The sequence below is a fragment of the Eschscholzia californica genome, unplaced genomic scaffold (genome assembly GCF_041429995.1).
Source record: "Eschscholzia californica isolate CP2 unplaced genomic scaffold, dmEscCali1.0.p SCAF_3, whole genome shotgun sequence".
NCBI classification, from domain to species: domain Eukaryota; kingdom Viridiplantae; phylum Streptophyta; class Magnoliopsida; order Ranunculales; family Papaveraceae; genus Eschscholzia; species Eschscholzia californica.
This window is the reverse complement of record NW_028238420.1, coordinates 47,836,490-47,860,116: the sequence shown is the minus strand read 5'-3', so window position 1 is coordinate 47,860,116 and position 23,627 is coordinate 47,836,490. Positions and strand designations below refer to the sequence as shown.

The window sequence follows — 23,627 nt, the reverse complement described above, 5'->3', positions numbered from 1 at the left end:
TTCTTCTCCATTTTTTTTTCTTTTTGAGTTTGTACCATAAACGGGGTTCTGTAACGAAGATAAAAGTAATGCGAAAGCGAATGATAGGAGCGTCTGTGCTGGATACCAGTTGATAAGAATCTAAGTTCTTCTCTAGGCCATCCAAAGATAAACGAAATACTAATAGAAAATTTTAGTAATAACTTCAAGATTCATGTATTAACTACTATGAACTCAGCCATATATATATATATATATATATATATATATATATACAACCAAACAATTTAGACTTCAACTAGGACTCAATATTTAGAAATATAGAAACTCCTAAATTACTTAGAAACTCTAAAATATAGAAACTCCTAATATTAAATAACTATAGGATATCTTCCAAAATATGGAAACTCTTAATTTTAAATATAAAGAATATCTTTCTCTATCGCACATGCTTCATCTCGGACAAAAACACCCTCATCTCAAGGCTTTCGTTCCTTCTCTACCACTATCATCTTGTTTCTCTATCTGGATTTCAGTTTATCTTCAAAATTCTTTTTGTTTAATTTCCCAAAATCTGTTTTCATGTAATTTGATCCCAAACTCTATATTCATTACTTCTACCTTTACAATTAGCAAATATTCTATAATCAGAATCAAAACATAAAGCTCCACCAGTGAAGCAGTCTTAATACCATTTTTAATGCCTAACTTGAAATTATACCTGAGATCTCTTGTTGACTAACTATTCAAACCCATTCCTTGACAACCTCGACTTAATCTCTCACAAACATTAATCACAATATTCTCTGAATTAATCCCCCCGATATCGTTAACTCTTTGAAAATCAAGGTTTAATGGTGGGTGTTCTTCAAGCATTCAATCATAACACATGAACCATACTTCCATGAACAACAACACAACCACCATGTGGGCTTGCTTGAATTATCGTTCCATCGCCAGGAGCTTGGCCTCTTATCGAACCCGTTAGTCTTAATTGGTTTCGTCCAATTGTCCCCCATTTTGCAGCTCTAACATGATCAAGAAGGTCATAGAAAAGAGTTTCTCTATATAGTAATTTCTTTGGTATGTTAGATGGGATATGAAGCTCGCCAGTTCTTAAAACATCAAGAAGAACAGAGAACACAAATCGGGGTTCGATAACTGAAGTATTCTGCATTGATTTCTCTAGGTTTAAGGTTCCATAGTTCATGAAACATAGCACCAAACATTTAATTTCTACCCGCATTAGCTAGAGGTTGTTACAGTTGTTAGAGCATCTCCAATGCAAAATTCAAGAAAATCTCTATTTATCCTATGTGTCAAATTCTAATTGAGATTCTCACTCCTTGCTGTCGAAAATAGAGATCTTCAATTTTTGTGTGTCTCCAATGCAAAACTCTAAACTTATTATCTTATGTACTTATGTGGCATAGTTATTTTTGTAAATAAATAATTAGTTATTTAAAAAAATATATAAGACTCGATTTCTATTGGTTGAAAATCACATATTGATGAATTGGACAACTAGAGATATCTCAAGAGGACACTCCCTGTTCCACCCTCGACAAGTCATCTTAGAGATCCAAATAGAGTGTTGCATTGGAGAGAGTTTCTAAGAAAAAACTCTAAAAATCATATGTGGCACTCAGAGTTTTTAAGATTGAGTGTTCCATTGGAGATGGTCTTACAAAGATCTTTCCTCCAACATCGAATCTCACATTCTCTATCACGCAAATATCCTCGTCTTAAGTCCTTAATCAAGATGAATTTGTATTAGGTTTAGAGTTCGAAAAAGAAATTTTAAAGATAAACTGAAATCTAAAGAAAGAAAGTAGATGATAGTGGTAGAGAAGGAAGGGAAGTCTTAAGACGAGGGTATCTTTGTCCGAGATGAATCATGTGACTAGCACGCCTCTCATATACTGAACATTTGACGGAAAATCAGCCTTTGAGAGTTATCGCCTGAATGATAATTATTTTAAGGGTGTAGTCCTAGTATCTAAATAAACTATAGTCAATTACTAAATCTCCCAACATATTAAAACTTAATAGTCTATACAAATAGCGACTTCCCTTGAGTGGTAACATATATGATATATTCTTCTCCGTAATAGAAGTTGAGAACTTCAAAATTTACATTTCTATATTAAAAAGTGTCCATCTTTTGTCATTTACTTTACCAGTACAAAACTTAAATCAAATTAATTATGTAGAAATTCAAATCAATAAGAGGGTTTCAATTAAACTAAGACATTCAAATACTATTTATTTTTTTATTTTGTTAAGGGAAGACATTCAAATACTAAGTACTATCAAATGACTTAAGTTATTATAAAATCAAGTACTGACCCTTTGAGATGGCCTTTCAAAACTTTATTTGAAGATAAAACACTCAAAGTATGAAAAAAAGAAGAGAAACTTAATTTTTAGGCTTTTTTTAACACCCCCTCAATTATGAGGATGAGGTTAGAGTTCGAGAGTTTCCCAAGGTGCCAAAACCGTGTATGAACTTTAGCCAACTAATAAAGGGTCCAACTAAACGGTTGTACTTGACCTTCTTAAATTATACTAGACTTGGTTGGCTTGCCCCCCCCCCCCCCCCCCCCCCCCCCACACCCCAACAAACACAAGTTTAGTTTATTAAACCCTAAATATGGTCGGTAGCACACCACATCCCCAAATCCATATTTTGCTCTCCACCATATATAAAGTGAAACGTGGTTGAATCCGGTTCATTTGATTTTTGCATTGTTTTACTAACATTTGACAATAATAATAAAAAAATTGTTGCGCCGTTATCTTTTCCTATGTTAGTAGAGAAAAATGAACAAGAAAATTCTCCAAAACATATTGTTTTAATAAGTTATGTTAATTTAGACAACATGATAGATCGTGTATGAGTAAATTGTCTATTTTTGCTTCAGTTTGGTAATATGTTATGAAATTTAAGCAAAAAGTTAGTTTTTTTTTTGTTAGTTTAGACAACAGAATAGTATGTCTATAAGTAAATTGTCTATTTTTTCTCTAATTTTATAATATGTTATAAAAATTAAGCACAAAGTTAGTTTTGTTATATGGTATGTGGTTGCCCATATAATTATTGGCTAAAAGAGATGTGGATGCCCATAAGATTATTGGTTTAGCATATGTCTTGGGTGCTTTTAAGGTTACCTTTCTCTTACCAAACAAATACTATGGATGTCCACCATTTTCATATAACCACCTATATGTGGTGTCACTACATGGGAGCTCCATATGCAAAGTGTCATCTTGGTTGTGACAACACATCATGCAAGTGACAATACATGAGGTTATGTATCACCTTTCTACAACTCCATATGCAAAGTGTCATCTTGCTGGTGACAACACACCATGCACGTGACAACACATAGGGTATGTGTCAACTTCCTATTACTTCTCCCACACTATAAATAGATGTACTTGGTGTATTGTTTGTATGAATTTGTAAGAGATAAGTTTGTGAGAGATGAGAAAGTGTATGGAAAGGTTTGGAAAGAATTCTTCTAATATAGTTTGGTTCAAGAGTATCTCTTTGTTTTAGTATAGCTCATTACCTCTATCTCTTCCCTTCCTTTATTTCCATTAAGTTGCATGCATATATCGATACACATTGAAGCAAATAGATCGACAATTTACAACACGTTATCAGCACGAGTCTCTAGCCAGCTGAAAGAAGCCGTTACTCTGCTCATTTGCCGAAGTCAACATCGGTGAAATATCGAACAAACTAAGCCGCTACTCCATCTGGTAAAAGGTATAATATTTTAATTCATATTTCATAATGTCTAACCTTGCTAGACTTGAATTTGCAACCCTAGATATAACATGTAAGAATTACATGGAGTAGGCAGTCGAAACTAGACTGAATCTAAAATACAAAAATCTCCTGAACACTATTGAAGAAGGGAATAATGCAGATGAAATGTTAGGGGCTCATGCTTTAAGCTTTTTGAGACGTCACATACATGATGACCTGAAGTCAGAGTATTTGTATGTGGAAGATCCCTTGGCTTTATGGAATATCTTAAAAGATATATATGATCACCTGAAGATGGTCATCCTTCCAAAAGCTCGAAATGATTTTATAAATCTTCGACTACAAGATTTTTCTTCCATTTCTGCTTGTAATTCCAGCCTTTATAAAATTGTTTCCAGACTAAAAGTGGGAGGAGATATTATCACTGATGAACAGATGATAGATAAAACATTGAGTACGTTCCATGCCTCGGATATTGTCCTGCAGTCACAATACCGAGAGCGACGTTTCTCTAAATTCTCCCACTTACTGACCTGTCTTTTGGTCAATGAACAGAACAACCAGTTGTTGTTGCATAACCATGAATCTCGACTCACTGGGTCCGTACCTGTGCCTGAAGCACATGCAATATTGTCAAAAGATCATGGAGGGAAACAAAATTACAAAGGGAAGCGTGGTTCCGGAGAAACCACCAACGTGGATCCCGCACGAACAAATGGGAGAGAAACAGGCAAACCCCTTACCACCGGAAGTGGGAAAAGGGAGAAAATTCAAAGAATTACGCAGCGAGAAAGCCTGATAAAATAAAGGGTAAATATAATACCCCTCCCAAAGCTCGTGAAGAAGCTTGTTACCGTTGTGGTATGGAAGGTCATTGGTCCCGTACCTGTCGTACGGCGAGACATTTGGTGGACCTATACCAAGCATCTCTTAAATCTAAAGCTGCACCAGAGATGAACCACATGGAACTTGATCCACCATTGTGTGTTGGAGATTATCTCCCTGAAGGAGAAAATCAAACTGATGATATGTTTAATATTTAGTGTATTAACTTTTCTATCTATTATAATGCTATATTATAATGACTTCTGTCTGTTAGATATTAGATAGTATATTATAAATAGTTGTCTTGTTTTGTTTATGTTATAAATAGTTGTGGTTTGAATCTTATATTATATTGTGAAAGGTATGGATTCCAGAAGAAACATATCTAAAGGTGATGAAGATAGCTGTCTAGCAGACAGTGGGACCACAAATTCGATACTTCGAAATACAAAATATTTCTCGACTTTAAAATTATGTGAGGCAAATGCGATTACTATCGCTGGCTCATCAAACATTATAGAAGGCTCCGGAAGAACTACTATAATATTGCCCCGTGGTACGAAAATAATTATTGAGGATGCTTTGTACTCGACTAGATCCCTGAAGAAACTATTGAGTTTTAAAGACATTCGTCTGAATGGGTATCACGTCGAGACTGGGTCTGAGAATGATAAAGAATATTTATATATCACCTCGAGTATATCATGCCAGAAGCGTGTTCTGGAAAGACTTGAAGCTCTTTCTTCTGGGTTATATCTTACAGAGATTAAAACAGTTGAATCATATGTCGTTGTAACCCAAAGTTGCACGATCCAAATACTTATAAAATTTGGCATGATCGACTAGGACACCCAGGATCTACCATGATGAGTAGAATAATACAAAACTCTCAGGGACACCCTCTTCAGAACTAGAAGTTTCTGATAGATAGGGATTTTACTTGCACTGGTTGCTCACTGGGGAAGTTTATTACTCGCCCATCCCTGACGAAAGTACATATCGAATCTCCCAAATTTTTGGAAAGGATTCAAGGTGATATATGTGGCCCTATACACCCGCAGTGTGGACCATTTAAATATTTTATGGTATTAATAGATGCATCAACTAGATGGTCTCATGTAAATCTGCTCTCGACGCGGAATCAGGCGTTTGCAAAGTTATTAGCTCAGATAATTCGTTTACGAGCTCGCTTTCCTGATTATCTGATTAAGTCAATTCGTCTAGATAGAGCAGGAGAATTTACATCGAGTACTTTTGATTCCTATTGTCTCTCAGTTGGAATTAATGTTGAACATCCTGTAGCTCATGTTCATACTCAGAATGGTCTAGCTGAATCATTCATTAAGCATATCCAACTGATTGCGAGACCAATGTTGATGAGGACTAAATTACCGGTTACTGCATGGGGACCTGCAGTTCTTCATGCTGCAACTTTGATAAGGTTACGTCCTACTTCAAATAATCAATTCTCACCTTTGCAATATGTTCAAGGCCAGCAGCCAAACATATCTCATTTGCGTATTTTTGGATGTGCTGTATATGTTCCTATTACAGCCCCACAACGCACAAAGTTTGGGCTTCAGCGCCGACTAGGAATATATATTGGTTTTAATACACCATCTATTATTCGATATCTTGAACCCCTGACGGGTGAGACTTTCACTGCACGCTTCGTCGATTGTCACTTTGATGAGACAGTTTTCCCGCCATTAGGGAGTAAATTTGCCAAAAGCAAATGGTACCAAAAAGGAACTTTCTTGGGTTACACCAAATTTGTTTCATTTTGATCCTCGTACTAATCAATCTGAAGTTGAAGTACAAAGGATAATACATCTACAAGAGATTGCTAATAAAATGTCTGACGCATTTAATGACGCAGCGAGAGTGACAAAGTCACATATACCTGCTGCAAATGTTCCAGCAAGGATAGATGTCCCTGAAGGACACGATAAAAGTATTGCAGCAAATGAATCGTCCAAAGCACGGCTGAAACGTGGACGATCAATCGGTTCTAAAGATATAGTTCCCCGGAAGAGGAAAAACCAACCACAAGCAAGTAATGTTCCAGAAGAAACGACAAATACACCCCTAGAAGTGGGTAAAGCCCCAGAAGAGGCAGAAGCTCTTGAAGAGCATGAGTTATCTCCAAATGAAGAGATATCTATAAATTATGCTTGTAATGGTAAAGTGTTTAATCGAGATAACATAATCATCGATGATATATTTGCGCTTTCAGTAGCCACTGATATTATCACTGAAAATGATGATTATGAACCACATTCTATTGAGGAATGTCGGAAAAGGACTGATTGGGTAAAATGGAAAGAAGCAATTCAGACAGAGCTGAATTCACTGTCAAAACGTAACGTTTTTGGACCTGTAGTCCTGACACCCAAAGATGTAAACCCTGTAGGTTTCAAATGGGTATTCGTTAGAAAACGGAATGAGAATAATGAAGGCATTCGCTATAAAGCAAGACTTGTGGCAGAAGGTTTCCTGCAGAAACCAGGGATCGATTATGAAGAAACTTATTCTCCAGTTATGGATGGAATAACCTTTCGATATTTGATCAGTTTAGCAGTTCTAGAAGAACTCGAAATGAATTTAATGGACGTGGTCACTGCGTATCTATATGGAAAATTAGATACTGACATTTATATGAAAGTCCCTGAAGGATTTAAATTGCCTGGAGGAAACCCACGTACCATGTATTCACTAAAGCTTAATCGAGCTTTATACGGATTGAAACAAGCTGGACGAATGTGGTACAATCGTCTTAGTGAATATCTGATCAAAAAAGGTTATGTTAATGATCTCGTTTGCCCATATTTATTTATCAAGAAAGGAGATGTTGGATTCGCGATTCTTGCAGTATATGTTGATGATATCAACCTTATAGGAACTCCAGAAGAGCTCTCTAAAGCAGCAAAATATTTGAAGAAAGAATTCGAGATGAAAGATCTCGAGAAAACAAAATTCTGTCTTGGCTTACAAATTGAAAGAAGCACAAGTGGCATACTTGTTCATCAAACATTATACACAGAAAAAGTCCTGAAGCGCTTTAACATGGAGAATTCTTATCCGCTTAGTACTCCCATGGTTGTTAGGTCTCTCGATGGTCTTAAAGATCCATTTCGACCTAAAGAAGAAGACGAAACACTCCTTGGTCCAGAAGTACCATATATGAGTGCTATTGGTGCATTATCATACTTAGCTCAATGAACCGGATATTGCTTTTGCAGTAAATCTATTGGCCAGATATAGCTCGGCACCAACTAAGAGGCATTGGGTTGGAGTAAAGCAAATTCTAAGATATCTGAGAGGAACAACTGATATGGGATTATTTTATTCAAAGAACTTATCCGGTGATTCTCAAGTAAAAGGATACATAGATGCCGGGTATATTTCAGATCCGCACAAAGGGATTTCTCAGACAGGTTATGTATTCACAAGTGGAGGTACAACTTTCTCATGGCGATCTAGTAAACAAAGTATGCCCGCTACCTCATCTAACCATGCAGAAATTATTGCTCTCCATGAAGCAACAAGAGAATGTGTATGGCTTAGATCCATTATTGAACACATTAGAAGCTCAAGTGGTCTTGATTCAATCACAAATTTTCCCACAGTCATTCACGAAGATAATTCAGCTTGCATCGCTCAGATCAAAGAAGGATACATCAAAGGCGATAGGACTAAGCACATATCCCCTAAATTGTTTTACTCACATCATCTCCAGAAGAATAATGAGATTGATATCCAGAAGATACAATCATGTGAGAATTATGCTGACTTGTTCACCAAGTCTCTGCCTACTACAACGTTCAGAAAACTAGTAGAAGGCATCGGGATGAGACGCTTGGATAACCTGATGATGTAAGACTACATCGTTCCAAGATATGATATTCATCAGGGGGAGTCTACTATCATGTGCAGGTTCATGTATCGCTATCTACGCTCTGTACTCTTTTTCCTTCGTCCAGTTTTTGTCCCAATGGGTTTTTCTGGCAAGGTTTTAACGAGGCAGTATTTAGCGTATCTAACGTCACTCGGAATCTATTATTTGTACTCTTTTCTTTCATCAGATTTTGTCCCACTGGGTTTTTCTGACAAGGTTTTTAATGAGACAATTATTCCAAGTGATGGTCATCCAAGGGGGAGTGTTATATGGTATGTGGTTGCCCATATAATCATTGGCTAAAAGAGATGTGGATGCCCATAAGATTATTGGTTTAGCATATGTCTTGGGTGCTTTTAAGGTTACCTTTCTCTTACCAAACAAATACTATGGATGCCCACCATTTCATATAACCACCTATATGTGGTGTCACTACATGGGAGCTCCATATGCAAAGTGTCATCTTGGTTGTGACAACACATCATGCAAGTGACAACACATGAGGTTATGTATCACCTTTCTACAACTCCATATGCAAAGTGTCATCTTGTTGGTGACAACACACCATGCAAGTGACAACACATAGGGTATGTGTCAACTTCCTATTACTTCTCCCACACTATAAATAGATGTACTTGGTGTATTGTTTGTATGAATTTGTAAGAGATAAGTTTGTGAGAGATGAGAAAGTGTATGCAAAGGTTTGGAAAGAATTCTTCTAATATAGTTTGGTTCAAGAGTATCTCTTTGTTTTAGTATAGCTCATTACCTCTATCTCTTCCCTTCCTTTATTTCCATTAAGTTGCATGCATATATCGATACACATTGAAGCAAATAGATCGACAATTTACAACAAGTTTTGTTTTGTTCCATTTTTTGTTAATTTAGACATAATTTTTTTTTTGTTGAAAGAAATTAGACATATATGTTTTGATGTTTTCCCTTTAGGGTCCATTTGTTACACGAGAATGTGTGAGTAAGAAAATTCGACCTTTTCTAATGGGTAAGAAAGTCAACTTTTCTGAATAAGAAATGATAATTTTAACTGTTTGATAGAGTTGTGGGAAATGTGGAGTGCCTCTAGAATATAACATGTAAATTGGACTTTTAAAGGATGGCTTTATAAACTAATATACAAGTTGGGCTTTGAAGGGGGTGCCTTCAGAATTTCATTTCAAGGTCTTCTTCTTTATTCTCTTCCCCAAATCACATCTTCATCATCTCAAAATTAGGACATCTAAATACTCTTCAGAAAACCTAAAATCAAGGTCTTCTAACGACCGCCATTGATATCCTCTCCAATTTTAGTTTCGTTTCCATGTCTTTAACTCTTCAAGTCATATCCACAAACCTAATTTCATCACCAGGAGAAACTATCTTTGCTCCATCTGATGTTGCGTTTTTAAAACCAGGTGAACCGAGTTTAGATTTGGTCAGAATTGTTGTTTCTTAACTGAAATTGATAAGATCATGGAAATCTTTTGGGGTTAATTCAAACTTGGACGTAAGATTTGGAGTGGATCTTTAGGTGAGAATGTTTCTAGCTAAGGCTCTCTCTCTCTAACCTAGAAAGTTTATGTAGGTGTTTTTTTTTAAATTGTTAAGCGTGTGCCTCGAACCCTTGACCTCTAGGGTGGAAGATAATACCTCTTACCACTCCAACCAAGGATTGTTGGCTAAGTTTATGTAGGTGTTAACATACCTAAGATTCATTTTCCTCTTCTTTCTTCTTCTTCTTAGAGTCATTATAGATCTTCCTTTCCTCCCCATAGATTTCAATCGCTGAAATTCCAGAAACAATGTCACTTTCAACATCTTCAATCTTTGAACTAACAAGACCAAATCAACAATTTCCATATTGAAATCACAATTCAATATCATATTGCTAGGTTAATAATCACCATGACTCACAATTGGATCACAAGAATGATGAACAAATCCAACTTAGAGTTCAATTACAAAGATGAAGGAGATTGAGATAGAGAGGAAGTAGCGGGAGGAGAGAGAGGATGTTACAGAAGGAGAAGAGAGAGCGCGTTTATGTTAAGAGTGGGAAATGGGCTTTCCCATCTTTTTTGTGGGAAAAGAATTAAGCCGTTTTGCCCACTTTTTTTTCCCATAAGAAATCAGTTCTCACGCTCTATAGTCCTATATAACAACAAAAAAACTACTTTCTCGAGAAAACGACTTTCTTACCCATGTTTTTCCACGTATCAAACATACCCTTAGGTTGGATCTCCTCCATGTAAGATGGGTGAGGGAGTAAGAAAAGGCAATCTTTCTCCTCTTGGATGTAAACAGAGAAAGCTCATACTAAGTCCAGGTCTAATAACTACTGAAGTTAAAAGTTAATGTGCGAAGGGAAGATTATTTTGATAATCCCACGTTTGTTGTGGAAGGGTCATTTGTTGAGTTTATAATTATAGGAAAACCTTACGTCCTGATCTAGTTTTAAGGTGCGAGAAGCTTTAAGACCACTCATAGTGCACCTACAATTATTGAAGTTTTCATATCAACAAATTAATGCGCTCCTTTCTATCTGCTTTTTTTTTTCTAACATAATTCTTATATTTTTTGCGTGTGGTTTCGGTTAGTAGATATGAACTATTACACTAATTTAAGCAATAAAATATTATGGTGACAATGTTATTTTCTTCTTAATATGAATTTTGATGAAAGCATTTCATCCAAGCAATTTGAGTCACACAGCACCTCTCAAGTGATAAGTTAATAACAAGACAAACTCCAAAATTGGAAAATGTAGTTTGAGTTGTCTTCTTGAGTCAAATATTCCCTAAATAAGTTTCAAAATACTAAGATACTTTTATTCTGTTACTCCAAGGATGTATTTTGTTTTGGAAGGCGACTGCGATCTATTTGTTAGGAAAAATAACCTAATTAACTTGTTTAGGAATATGAAGATAAACGATGTGAAAGTAAAAGTAGAGACACCAAGATTATTTAACGTGGCAAAAAACCCCTCCAAGATAGAAGGTAAAAACCACGGGACCTAGTCCAGAAATCTTCCACTATAATTAAATAATGGATTACACAATTCTTCAAGATGTGTAGAAACACTCTTGGACAACTCTTCACCAAACCTATGGTGGATAAACTGAACAAAGAAACAAAGAAATAAAAATCTCTTACTCCTTAGGATTTGAACAAATCCTAGATTCCTAAAGGTTGAAGAAGATAACCACAAACTAAATTGCTTCACAAGATTAATAATCTTCTTTTCTTCAAACCAATATTCTGCTCTTTCAATCTCTCTTGAAAGAACCACTTCAGAAATCTTTCGTTCTCTGACTTCTGTTTGTTCTGGAAGTTGTTGTGTATAATCTCTTCAGAAATCTCTCTTGAAAGAACCACTTCAGATAAATAAGGAGGTTTACCAAAAGAAATAGGAATTCCTTTTTAGGCTTGAAAAAATCGAAACTTCTATTTTTTCCCCAAACAAGGAATAAGGGAAATCCTATTCCAACTAGGAGTCCATTTATTATAAGGAGGGACCCCAACAAACTCCCCCTCCCGACTTATGAAGAGGGACCTACCATCCCCAAACCTGCAACACTGCTACATAGCTCATGCTTGCCTTTGGGTAATGGTTTTGTCATCATATCTGAACCATTGTCGTCAGTATGGATTTTCTCGATCTTCAACACCTTTTCTTCAAGAACATCTTGGATCCATTGGTATCTCACATTTATATGCTTGGACTTGGAATGGAAACTAGAATTCTTACTGAGGTGGATGGCACTTTGACTGTCGCAATGAATAACATAATTATCTGGTTTCATACCAAGTTCTTCTAACAACCTCTTCATCCATAACATCTCCTTGCAACATTCTGTAATGGCAATATATTCTGCCTCTGTAGTAGATAAAGCTACACACTTTTGTAATTTAGATTGCCATGACACTGCTCCTCCTGAAAATGTAAATAAGTAGCCTGATGTGGACCTTTTAGAGTCTACATCTCCTGCCATGTCTGCATATGTGTAACCGACTAATACTGGCTTATCATTACCAAAACATATACGAGCTTTAGACGTACCTCTAAGATACTTCAGAATCCACTTCACTGCTAACCAATGCTCTTTGCCTGGATTAGCAAGAAATCTGCTTACTACTCCAACTGCAAATGCAATGTCCGGTCTTGTACACACCATTGCATACATCAAGCTTCCTACAGCTGAAGCATAAGGAATTTTCTCCATTTCTTCTTTCTCACTTCTAGTTGATGGACACTGATCACGAGTCAACTTGAAGTGACTGACTAATGGACAACTCACTGGTTTTGTCTTGTCCATATTGAACCTTTCTAGAACCTTCTCAATGTATCTTTCTTGTGATAGCCAAAGTTTTCCAGTTTTCCTATCACGAGAGATATGCATGCCAAGAATTTGTTTTGCTGGACCCAAGTCTTTCATATCGAAATACTTGTTTAGTTCCTTCTTTAACCTGCTAATTTTATTAGCATCCTGACCAACAATCAACATATCATCAACATAAAGCAGAAGTATAATCAAATCTCCATCAGGAAATTTATGAACGAAAACACAATGATCTGAAGCCGTCCTGTGATACCATTGATCCTTCATGAATGATTCAAACTTTTTGTACCACTGTCTTGGTGCTTGTTTCAGCCCATATAAACTCTTCTCTAACTTACAAACCAAGTGTTCCTTACCTTTAACTTCAAACCCTGTTGGTTGTTCCATATACACATCTTCCTCCAAGTCACCATGAAGGAAAGCGGTCTTGACATCTAGTTGTTCAATTTCTAGGTTCATACTTGCAGCCAATCCCAATACTAACCGTATTGAGGACATCTTCACCACCGGAGAGAAAATCTCATCAAAATCAATACCCTTCTTCTGCCCAAATCCTTTCACCACTAGGCGTGCCTTATACCGTGGTTGTGAATTTCTTTCTTCGGTTTTGATTTTGAAAACCCACTTATTTTTAAGAATTTTCTTATTCTTAGGTTTTTCAACCAACTTAAAAGTGTTGTTCTTATGCAATGATTCAATCTCATCTTGCATAGCTTTCAACCACTCCTTTTTGTGTTCATCATCTATGGCTTCTTCATAACACTGTGGTTCTCCACTATCTGTAACCATCACATACTCGTGTGGAGGATACTTGGTAGATGGTGCTCTATCTCTAGTCGATCTTCTCAATTCAAGCTGGTGGTTCATGTTGAACTTCCATTCCTTGCTCAACATCATCACCCATAGGAACATCTTCATGAGCTTCATCTTCATGATTTTGTTCTTCACCTGCATTATCATGCATAACCTTAGAAGAGATATGTGGATCTAGATCAATGAGATCATTACTATAATTCTCATGCTTCTCAACTTTCCCGAAGTCCTCAATAGTTTGATTTTCAAGAAAGACCACATCTCTACTTCTAATAATCTTCTTATCGACTGGATCCCATAACCTGTATCCGAATTTCTCATCTGCATACCCTAAAAAGATGCATTTGCTCTTTGATCTTTAGGTATATGCACAAAAGCCCTGCAACCAAACACCCTTAAGTGTTCATAACTGACTTCTTTCCCAGCCCACACTCTCTCAGCTACATCTCCATCTAATGGTGCTAAAGGTGATAAATTGATCAGATAACATGCAGTACGCATTGCTTCACCCCAGAAACTTTCAGGCAACTTAGCTTCTGAGAGCATACATCTGATCCTCTCCACAATAGTGCGATTCATGCGTTCTGCTACTGATGTGACACGAAAATGTCACATTTAAGGAGCCTAACATAGACTAATTAGTCCTTTTCGAGTGTTATCAATAACATTTTATGTGTTTTTCTTGTTTAGGTACCATATTTGGAATAAAGAACTTAATTCGGAATAAAGCGAGTGAATTATCACTATCATTTCATGTACCCAAAACGAGAGAAAAAGACTTCAAACAAATCAAATGAGAAGAGGAGTCAAAGACGAGTCCAACGGTGAAAACGGAAGTCCATTCCGAGTTCGGACGGGGAAGTTGTGAAAGAAAGAAGTCGAGGTTCGGTCTTAAAACAAAGATTCTATGAAGGCACCCCCCTTGATTTCCAAGTGTAGATTAAAGCCTAAGTATAAAACCCAAGAGCCTAGATATGAAGGAATAAAACCCAAGCCCAAAGAAGATGAAAGAAGGAAGAGATTTTGGAGGCACCCAATGGACTCAAGTTTGAGTCAAAGTCAAGGTTGACTAAGTCTAGGGTTTGAGTCAAATACACTATTCATCTTCTTCCTCATGGATGATTCAACAACCAAGAGAGAGGAGAGAGAAAGAGGCAAGAGGGTTAGGGTTCTCTATCACCAAGTAGAGCTTGAGAGAGAGAAAAAGAGAAGAAGGAGAAGGAGGAGTGCCGGCCAAGGCAAGGCCGGCCTAGCCTTGGCCGGCAGCAGCTCGGGCTGCACGGCAGCAGCTCGAGCTGCTCGGGAGCAGCAGCAGCCTCCACGGGACGCGTCCTCAGCAGCAGCAGCTTCCACGGGACGCGTCCTCAGCTCGGATCTGCACATCCCGGCACGGGAAGAACAGCAGCAGACCGGCAGCAAGCTTGTGCAGCTCGGACCTTCATGGGATGCTCGGGACGGCAGCGAAAGACGCATGCACGGGACGCGGCTGTGGGTTGCTCTTACGGGACGCAGCTGTTTGAGCTCGGGTGCATCTTCATTTGGCCGGATCTAGGGTTTTGGCCGGATCTTCTTGGTTCTTGGCCGGAATTTCACTATTCTTTGGCCGGATTTTGCTATAGTTGCCGGTCACTTTCTTGATCCGAAACTTTAGGGCTTTTACTTCCCATCATCTTGGCTTGCTTCCTATATGGTTTGATTTGATTTTGGGTTAGAAATTGCTAGAGAGAGAAAGCTAGGGTTTAGCTTTAATGGAGGTTTGTGATAAATGGAGAAGATGATGGTGATCGCTATGGGGAACCCAAAATTTGCTAAGGGGAGATCGGCTGCACCTTAAAGACTCATATTTTCCGACGATCTTAGCCTCGAACCACATTGAAAAAGGGGGATTCTCTCATCATCTTCTTTCCATTTCTTATTTAATCACCATGTTTAGCTAACTTTAGTGTGTCGATTATATGAGATGAAATGTGATGAATTCGTGATTATGTTTAATATGATTTGATGTTTTGATTATAAATTGATGTTCATTTATTTCGATTATCGTTTTGATCGTATTTTCATGTGTCTTGTCAAGCACTTCGCATTGTTAATAGACGAAACGAAGTATTCGATATCGATCGTAGTCTAAGTCATAATTTCATGTGTCTTGTCATGCACTTCACATAGTTAGGCGACTAGACGACACTTTCGACGACTCGGGATTAACCGATTTAGAAGTTTGTTTGACTAAGTATGATCTCCGGATATACATAGTACTTAGAGACATCTACTTTAGGAGTCGAATATCGATTGTACCTCGACACATTAAATCGGACTATACATAGTCGTAGGTTTATCATTATGGATTCCCGGACTTCGACACCTCTCTCACTTATTTGTTGCCTGAATCGAGTCTTACCGTCTCCCGGCTCTTGTTCCTTCGACTTTTCTCTCGAATCTCTCTTGCCCATTTACTTTTATTGTTTAGTTTAGCTTATTTTACTTGTTTGCTTTATTCTCTTATCACCTTATTCGATCAAAACCCCCCGTTTATCTTTGTTCTTCTCCTTTTTAGTCTAAGTTAGTTTGTGATACCTAAACCGAGGGATAAGACCCTTCGATATCCAAACTACCTTCCTATCCTTGGATCGATCCCGGCTTTGCCGGATTACTACTTGATACCTCCGCTTGGGTGTGCAACCTTTTCGGGTGCATCAGCTACACCATTTTGTTGTGGAGTTTTTGGAACTGTCTGTTCATGTCGAATACCATGGGTTTTGCAATACTCTTCAAACGACCCGATGTATTCTCCTCCATTGTCAGTGCGAATGCACTTCAATGATTTTCCTGTCTCCCGTTCTACCATGTTGTGGAAATTCTTGAAAACTGCAAGTACCTGATCTTTGGTCTTTATGGCATATGCCCAAACTTTCCTAGAAGCATCGTCTATAAAAGTAACGAAATACAAAGCACCACCAAGTGTTTTGACCTTTAAAGGCCATATATATATATATATATATATAGGTTCTTATTATTATTTTTTATTATTTTTTTTAATCACAGTTTGCCCAAAGTTTCCATCAAGGGAAGTTATATAGACACGTAGGGTTCTTATTATTTTTTTTTGAATTGTTCAGCGTGTCTCGAACCCTTGACCTATAGGATGGAAGAGTATACCTCTTACCGTTCTTATTATGTCCACATGTCATACTTAGTCCATTCGACTAGCTTGGACCAGAACTCACACATTTTTCTCTCACACTTGAGAGTTAAAATGGAGACCATAGAGAAATTAGAGAGAGGAGAGACAATGATGGTGGTGATGGTTCTCGTGGTTTTCGACGAGGTGGTGATAACAGTGGTGTTGAAGATTAGAGAGCGAAATAGTGTTGTTGCTTGTCGACTCCATTTTTTCATATGTTCTTTTTTAATGTCATAATATTTACTAATAATGTTTGTGGGTGTAGAAAGTCTAAATAGAATAATGGGCTTCATAAAAATCTGGCGTGCCCATAACACAAGTGCCTATAAAATGATTACCGTCAATGGGTTGGTATTTCTATGAAGTAGTTGGGACGTTTTTGTAACTATCCACCTTATCAGCTAATGAAAGAGTTGAAGAAGAAAACCCTAAAATCTCTTAACCCTAATAACTGAAACATCTCTGCTTATAAGAATCCTCCGCCTCTTTTAAACCCTAAACCCTTCTTCCCATTTCTCCATTATAAGGTAAACTTTCATTCTTTCTTCAATTTTACCAAGAAAAAACACTATTTTTGTTCTTTAGTATATACAATTTGAGAAATTCTGTTAGCTAATTTTAATTTCATTTGAATGCACGTTCGAAGGCTTTCAGATGACATTTTCATCAAGATCTGATGAGCTCAAAAACTGTGCAAAATTTAACCTAGTTTTCCTCTTATAGTATCTTCAAATTTGGGCGTTTTTGTAACCTTGTTGTAACTTGAAGATCAATAGATGGGAGACTAACATTTCAATACACATAATAATAACCCTTTCGGTTTTTAGACAGTAAAGATACCTACTTTCGGGTATAAATTAGAAACCCAAGTATAGGAACCCTAAATGTTGTTTGTGATTTGAATAATTCTCCATAAAAAAATGGTTGGTTTTTTGAATCGATACAAGACATAGATCTGATTTTGTAGTTTTACTTCCGCTAATGCTTTATTGAACTACAAGATGTTATGTGAATCTACTTTGAATTTTCAAATTTATCCCTTAAATAAGAATGGGTATTGGTTTTTAGGGCCGAAATCGTTGTCCTCATTGTGGTTTTACTAGTTATGGATCTTATGTTGACACATTGATTCCACTCACTTTTGTCTTTGTGTTTGATTAGTGAGATGATACTAATTTTGAATTTGATTATCATTTTGCTTCACAGAGACCTTTTAGTTACACTCAAGAATGTCAAACCCGAAGGTCTTCTTTGACATTGTTATCGGAAAGGCTAAAGCGGGTAGAGTAGTGATGGAGCTATTTAAAGATGTCACTCCAAAAACTGCAGAGAACTTCAGAGCTCTTTGCACTGGAGAGAAAGGGATCGGAAAATCTGGAAAACCTTTGCATTACAAGGGTTCAGTGTTTCACAGGATTATTCCAAACTTCATGTGCCAAGGTGGTGATTTCACTAGAGGTAATGGAACAGGTGGGGAGTCCATTTACGGGATGAAGTTCGAAGACGAAAACTTCAAGATGAAGCACACTGGCCCTGGTATTCTTTCAATGGCCAATTCTGGACCAAACACAAATGGTTCTCAGTTCTTTATCTGCACTGATAAAACATCATGGCTTGACGGGAAACATGTTGTGTTTGGTAAGGTTGTTGATGGATATAGTATAGTTGAGAAGATGGAGAAGGTCGGTTCTGATGCTGGAACTACTTCATCTACTGTCGTGATTGACGACTGTGGCGAAATAACAGAGAATTAGACCAGTAGAAGCATGAAATTTTTTTTAATGCTTTTTGAGTTGAGTTTAGATTTCAAGTGTCATTTCCCTACTGAAAAACCTTTGTAGAAATTTTAGAGAAACAATGTAATAACACTGTTTTGAGTTTTGCGATAAAAGTTTGTGTTTAAATCTCATTAACTAGTTGAAACATTTATTCATTTAGGGGGCCTTTCATTTCGGAACTCCCTTATGCTCTTGCATAAACACTCATTTTCATCTCCACCTTCATCTTCACCACTAACCATCATCTCTCTCCCTCTGCCATCTCCCAGTCTCTCCCTCCACTCTGCCTTCAGCATAAGTGTCCAGTCTCTCCCTCCACTCTGCCTTCAGCATAAGGGTTTCCTCTTCGTCTTGTCCTTCGCTTATCTTGGCTAGAATAAGCATTTCTTTCTTGAATTTTTCACTTTAGATAAAGGGCAAGAATCTAAACAAGTAAAGGAACAAATATCATTTATCCATTGTTTCTCTTAGTACAATTATTGAAGACCAAGTATAATTCAACTCAGAAACAAAATTTATCACAATTCATACTCAGATATTGTAATAAAAACAAGCAAAAGAAGAAGAAAAGAGAAAATCTAAGTTATTTCTCACTCAAGAAGTTACTACTCCCAATCTTCATCAGCTAATTGATCTTCAATCTCATCTTTAGGAGGTCTAACTACTATAACAACATTACCCAAACACTCATTCACTCCTAATTCTTTCAATCTTGATCCTCTCTCTACTTTAAACCCATTATCCCCTTCTTTTGAATTTGAGATTAGATAAAACCCATCTTCAGCTCCAACTTCGTTATTCTCTCTATCAACCACAACCAATATAGGTTCTTCTTTGTACCATTTTTTAACCTTCCATGGCAAAACTCTAGCATCCATGAATTCAACCACAATCCCACCTTTCCCTAGTTTCGCCACCGGATCCCAACCCGGTAACACCACCCATCTCTTCCACCCTTTTTCTGCCACAACAACCCCGAACTCCCCTTGGGTTTTACACTCCATTGGAGCTTCCACCACCGCTACTTCGCCTTCCTCCGCCTTACAAGCCGGCAAAATCACCACCATTGTCGCCTCCGACACCTCCCCTGTCTTTAACCTCACGACCGGAACCTTAATAGCGACTAGCTCATCGTCTACTTCACCACTTCCATCTGAATTCACCTTCAACTCATCTATAATTCTCTCTTTTGCCTTATCAGTTTGAGCTACTTCTAATGCCTTTTCAAGGGCTGAAGTTCTTTGATCAGATGGGTTTTTGTGTTCTCTACTTTGTCTAAAATACATAAAAGCTAAACAATCACCTGGGTATACATAATTGAAAAATTCCCAACCTTTATCACCTCTCCGTCTTGGGAAATCCTTGATTGACCTAGCTAGTTCTTGAGCTTCCCGAGCATCAAATCTGTTATTGACGATGAAACGGGCGGCATCTGCTCTCTGGGTAGCGGAAAGGAGGCGAATTTCGTAGAGAACTTCGGCGCCACCATTGTCAAAGAAGGAAAGGGTATCTGGGTCGAGTTTATCTGATTGAGAAAGAGTTTCTCGGACTTGGGCGGCGACGACTAAGCGGTTTTGATCGACGCCTGAGATTCCGGTGACTTCTTCGAGAGAAGAAGGTGAGAAACCTTCTTGGAGGATAGAAGGGATGAGAGTGGCGTAATCAAACCAGAGACCTAAACGGTTTCGGAGTATATCAAGACGAGCTTCTAAATCTAGAGAGCGGAATTGAGGAGGGAGTTGAGAGGGTGGTGGTTTGAATGGTTGGTAGAGTTTTTGATTTGTTGGTGGTGTTGATGGAGGAGATGCCTTGGCTGAGATGGGTTTTAGGTGGTGGTGGTGGTGGTGGTGGTGATGGTGGTTGTGAGTGCGTAGGTTAAACAATCCGAATTGGTGTTGGATAAAGGAGGAAGGGAGGTGGAATTGGTGGTGATGGTTGAGAAGTGGTGGTGGTTTTGTGGGGTTTAGGGATAACATTGTTTGAGTTGATGAAGCTCTCAAAGAAAGATTGAAGCAGAGAGATAGATAGAGAGAGAGAGAGAGAGAACCTTATCTCCGATTTGAGTAGTGAGAGAGTGGCATCAGCAAGACAATGCAGTTGACAGATATTTTAGTAACGTAACCCACATAAGAGTAGTTTCGATTGTCTGAATCTAATCCGTCTGACTCGTCTGGGGATCTTCATTTTACGAGTCAGACAAATAGACAAAGCGAGCTTGGCCTATATACTATGAGGACTAGTTCCCACTAAACATTACTTCATTTACACTTTTACATGTTTTTTAAGCAAACATGAAGGATTTCTAAATTGGGTTGATTTTGAATACAAAATGATCTACTCGAGGAGAAGATCGAAAGAGTATCAGTGAGTCTGCCGATTTTATGGGTTAATATAAGTAAGACAACTCTTTAGAATGGAGAAAACTGAAATGAGCTTGAGCATATAATTTAAACTTGACATCATTTAAGAACTGAAGTTTCTACATTGTCATCGAAGTTTCACTATGATAATAGATTCATCTAAGAAGATTTAGCATCTAAGATTACGAAAAAAGAAACCCAAGTAAAACCGATATAAGGTGTTCACACTGATCCTGTCTGTATTTCTGGTACTTCGCCACAAACCCGTTTACTTCTACAAAATTTGATTTAACCTGTCTTGGTTTTGGGAGCTTTTTTCTTAAGCTGTCTCCTTGGAACCGAGCTCTTCATTCCTAGGAAGAAGAGTAAAGCGCCGAAAAGAGCCAAACTCTGGTAACAAAGAATGCAGTCTTGATCAGTATTTAAGATTCTACTAAAATGGAAACAGCATGTTGAGATTACATCAATGATAGTACCTGTGTGAATTTGACAAAAAGTTGAAGGAATTGAGGCTTCTCGTTATCGTAATTGTAGAAGTCATACAAAATCGGAGTTGTGAAAGCCAAAAGGGTAAGCTGCATAAGTGAAGGAAAACAGAAGATGAGAAAATGACTCCATGAACAAGACCTATACAAAGTTGGTTGAAGCTTTTAAAAGAACTACATACAAGAAGATAAGCTCCGAAAGAGCTGCCAAATATGAATAGAATGCCTCCTATCCCTTTCAAGGCAATAGTCGCTGCAACTAAATGCTTTATCTGCAAAAATTGAAAGGTTCGCCAATCAAGATAAAGATATTAGAAGAGGGAAAAAAGTACATCGGAATGATGATGAAGATGGGGGTATTTCTCACTTCGACGGGTGGCACCTCTAGTTTGGTTAAAGAGGTGACATGCTTTGTGAAAACGTTATACTTGGGTTGGAATGCCTTGGCTGCATTTCCACCATCATTTCCAAATTCATGGAACCTAAGTAAATACATGGGCATATCAGAACACATAATACAGATAAAAAATTGTTTAGAACTAGAAAAAACAAAATAACCCAATAAACTTGAATCGCACGAGAGTAAGGTTCAACAAGCCAATACCAAAGAACCTGTCAGCAACAACTCGGTCGTACCTCCATTATCAAACCATGAGGTGCTATATGGCTAAACCAAGGATTGACAGTACAGTAATCCTTATGGCTAGATTATGTAAGTTTAGTGACCCAAAGATATAGTCGGTCGACAAAAGAAACAGAAAATCAACGGTAAAGTAGACATATAGGGAAAGTAAGTCTAAGTAATACGAAATTTCTCATATCTGTATAACTATATCATCTTTTTTTTACGAAAAAGAGAGAATCCATATAATGCTTAGAAACACCGGGACCGGAAAACTTTGAACTTTTCTAAGTTACCATCATAGGCTTCCATTAAACAGTAAAGTCTCTGTATACCATACATACGGCATAATGATCCAACTCTTCCTCTTAGCGTAAAAGTACAGGAGGACCGAATCGAGATAATAGCCATATTATAATCTTTTCCTCAATATCCCAAGCAATTGCATGGGGGATTAAACTCGAAGACTTTCAACTTGTCCGGCCTATGTTTACCTACCCCTAGGTTAACTTAGCCAATCGTCTATAACATTTCCATTCTAATGCTTGTTCTTTCTACTATTTAGAGTAAGTGGAGAAAAGCTTGTCACAACTTGCAAATCAAATGCAACTAAATTGAATCGACCACCCGAATATTCTAAAGTAAATTATGTTACTCGCTTTACCGACTTCTTACCATAGGTGGTATATATGTACTTTAAGATAGTAAACATTTAAAAGTACGAATTATTAAAACTAAATTACAACTCAATTTACTACTAAATTTGAAAGTTGAGTTTAATTAGACCAAAATATCAACCAATCTAGACCTTGATCCACCACTCCCTTTGGCACAAGACATCATTTTCAACTAATGAGGATTATCCCTTTATCTTTAGTAACAATGTTTTTTTGGACTACCCATTTGGCAAAAAAACAAAAGATATGAAAAAAGAACACATTTTTCTCAATACATATCCTAAAAAATCAATACCCAAATCATCAAAAGATATAAAGATCAAAACCCAACATCACTAGTACTAAATAGATCAAATCAAACAACACAAACATAATAAATCGACTTAAATAAACAGAGAAAGGATAAATCTCAAGTTTTTTTCTAAACTACCAGATCCAAAGTTCACATAACCCATATAGCAGAACAAATCAAACTTTGATTTCCTAAGCTAAAGATAAAGGTTTAAGCAGATCTAAACAAGAAAAAGAAAAACAAAAAAGCTAAAAGCAAAGTAGATGAAGATAGATAGAGAGAGAGAGATTACTCTTGCCAAGCTGAGACTAGAAATACAGAAACAAAAAGAACCCTTCCAACGAAAGAAGTGAACCCCATTTTACAGGTTTAGATTTGAAGAGCAAATCTCGGCCTCTCTCTCTCTAGTTTCTCTTTCTTCCCGACCTCGAACGAACCAGCAGCAGCACAAACCCTGGTCTTAACCAAGTCAAAAACGAAAAAAAGAAAACATTAAAATCTTTCTACACAAACTTGTTTTACTTATATACCCCTCGTTGTGTAAATAAATTACGAGAATGACATTAAAAGGCTGCGCTGATTCAGTAGCTAATAGCCTAATA

The 23,627-nt window shown here is 37.3% G+C and overlaps 3 protein-coding genes and 1 pseudogene across 3 annotated transcripts; 1 reads left to right on the top strand and 3 right to left on the bottom strand.

Moving 5' to 3' along the window:
* Positions 1-538: 538 nt before the first annotated feature.
* On the bottom strand, positions 539-4,721 carry LOC147551072 (BTB/POZ domain-containing protein At2g24240-like; annotated as a pseudogene).
* Positions 4,722-17,177: 12,456 nt separating this feature from the next.
* LOC147551071 (peptidyl-prolyl cis-trans isomerase CYP19-3) lies at positions 17,178-18,744 on the top strand. The gene is made up of 2 exons (XM_086666294.1): positions 17,178-17,338; positions 18,018-18,744. Exon 2 carries the CDS (start codon positions 18,041-18,043, stop codon positions 18,563-18,565), a length of 525 nt encoding a protein of 174 aa, XP_086522420.1. The 5' UTR covers positions 17,178-17,338; positions 18,018-18,040; the 3' UTR covers positions 18,566-18,744.
* A 270-nt stretch (positions 18,745-19,014) lies between these two features.
* LOC147551070 (rubisco accumulation factor 1.2, chloroplastic-like) lies at positions 19,015-20,777 on the bottom strand. Its single transcript, XM_086666291.1, has one exon. The coding sequence runs from the start codon at positions 20,563-20,565 to the stop codon at positions 19,195-19,197; it is 1,371 nt and encodes a 456-aa protein (XP_086522417.1). The 5' UTR covers positions 20,566-20,777; the 3' UTR covers positions 19,015-19,194.
* A 255-nt stretch (positions 20,778-21,032) lies between these two features.
* Positions 21,033-23,627, bottom strand: LOC147551069 (uncharacterized). Its single transcript, XM_086666293.1, has 5 exons — positions 23,318-23,627; positions 21,802-21,916; positions 21,617-21,706; positions 21,426-21,524; positions 21,033-21,339 (listed from the first exon to the last, which is right to left on the bottom strand). Exons 1-5 carry the CDS (start codon positions 23,383-23,385, stop codon positions 21,238-21,240), a joined length of 474 nt encoding a protein of 157 aa, XP_086522419.1. The 5' UTR covers positions 23,386-23,627; the 3' UTR covers positions 21,033-21,237.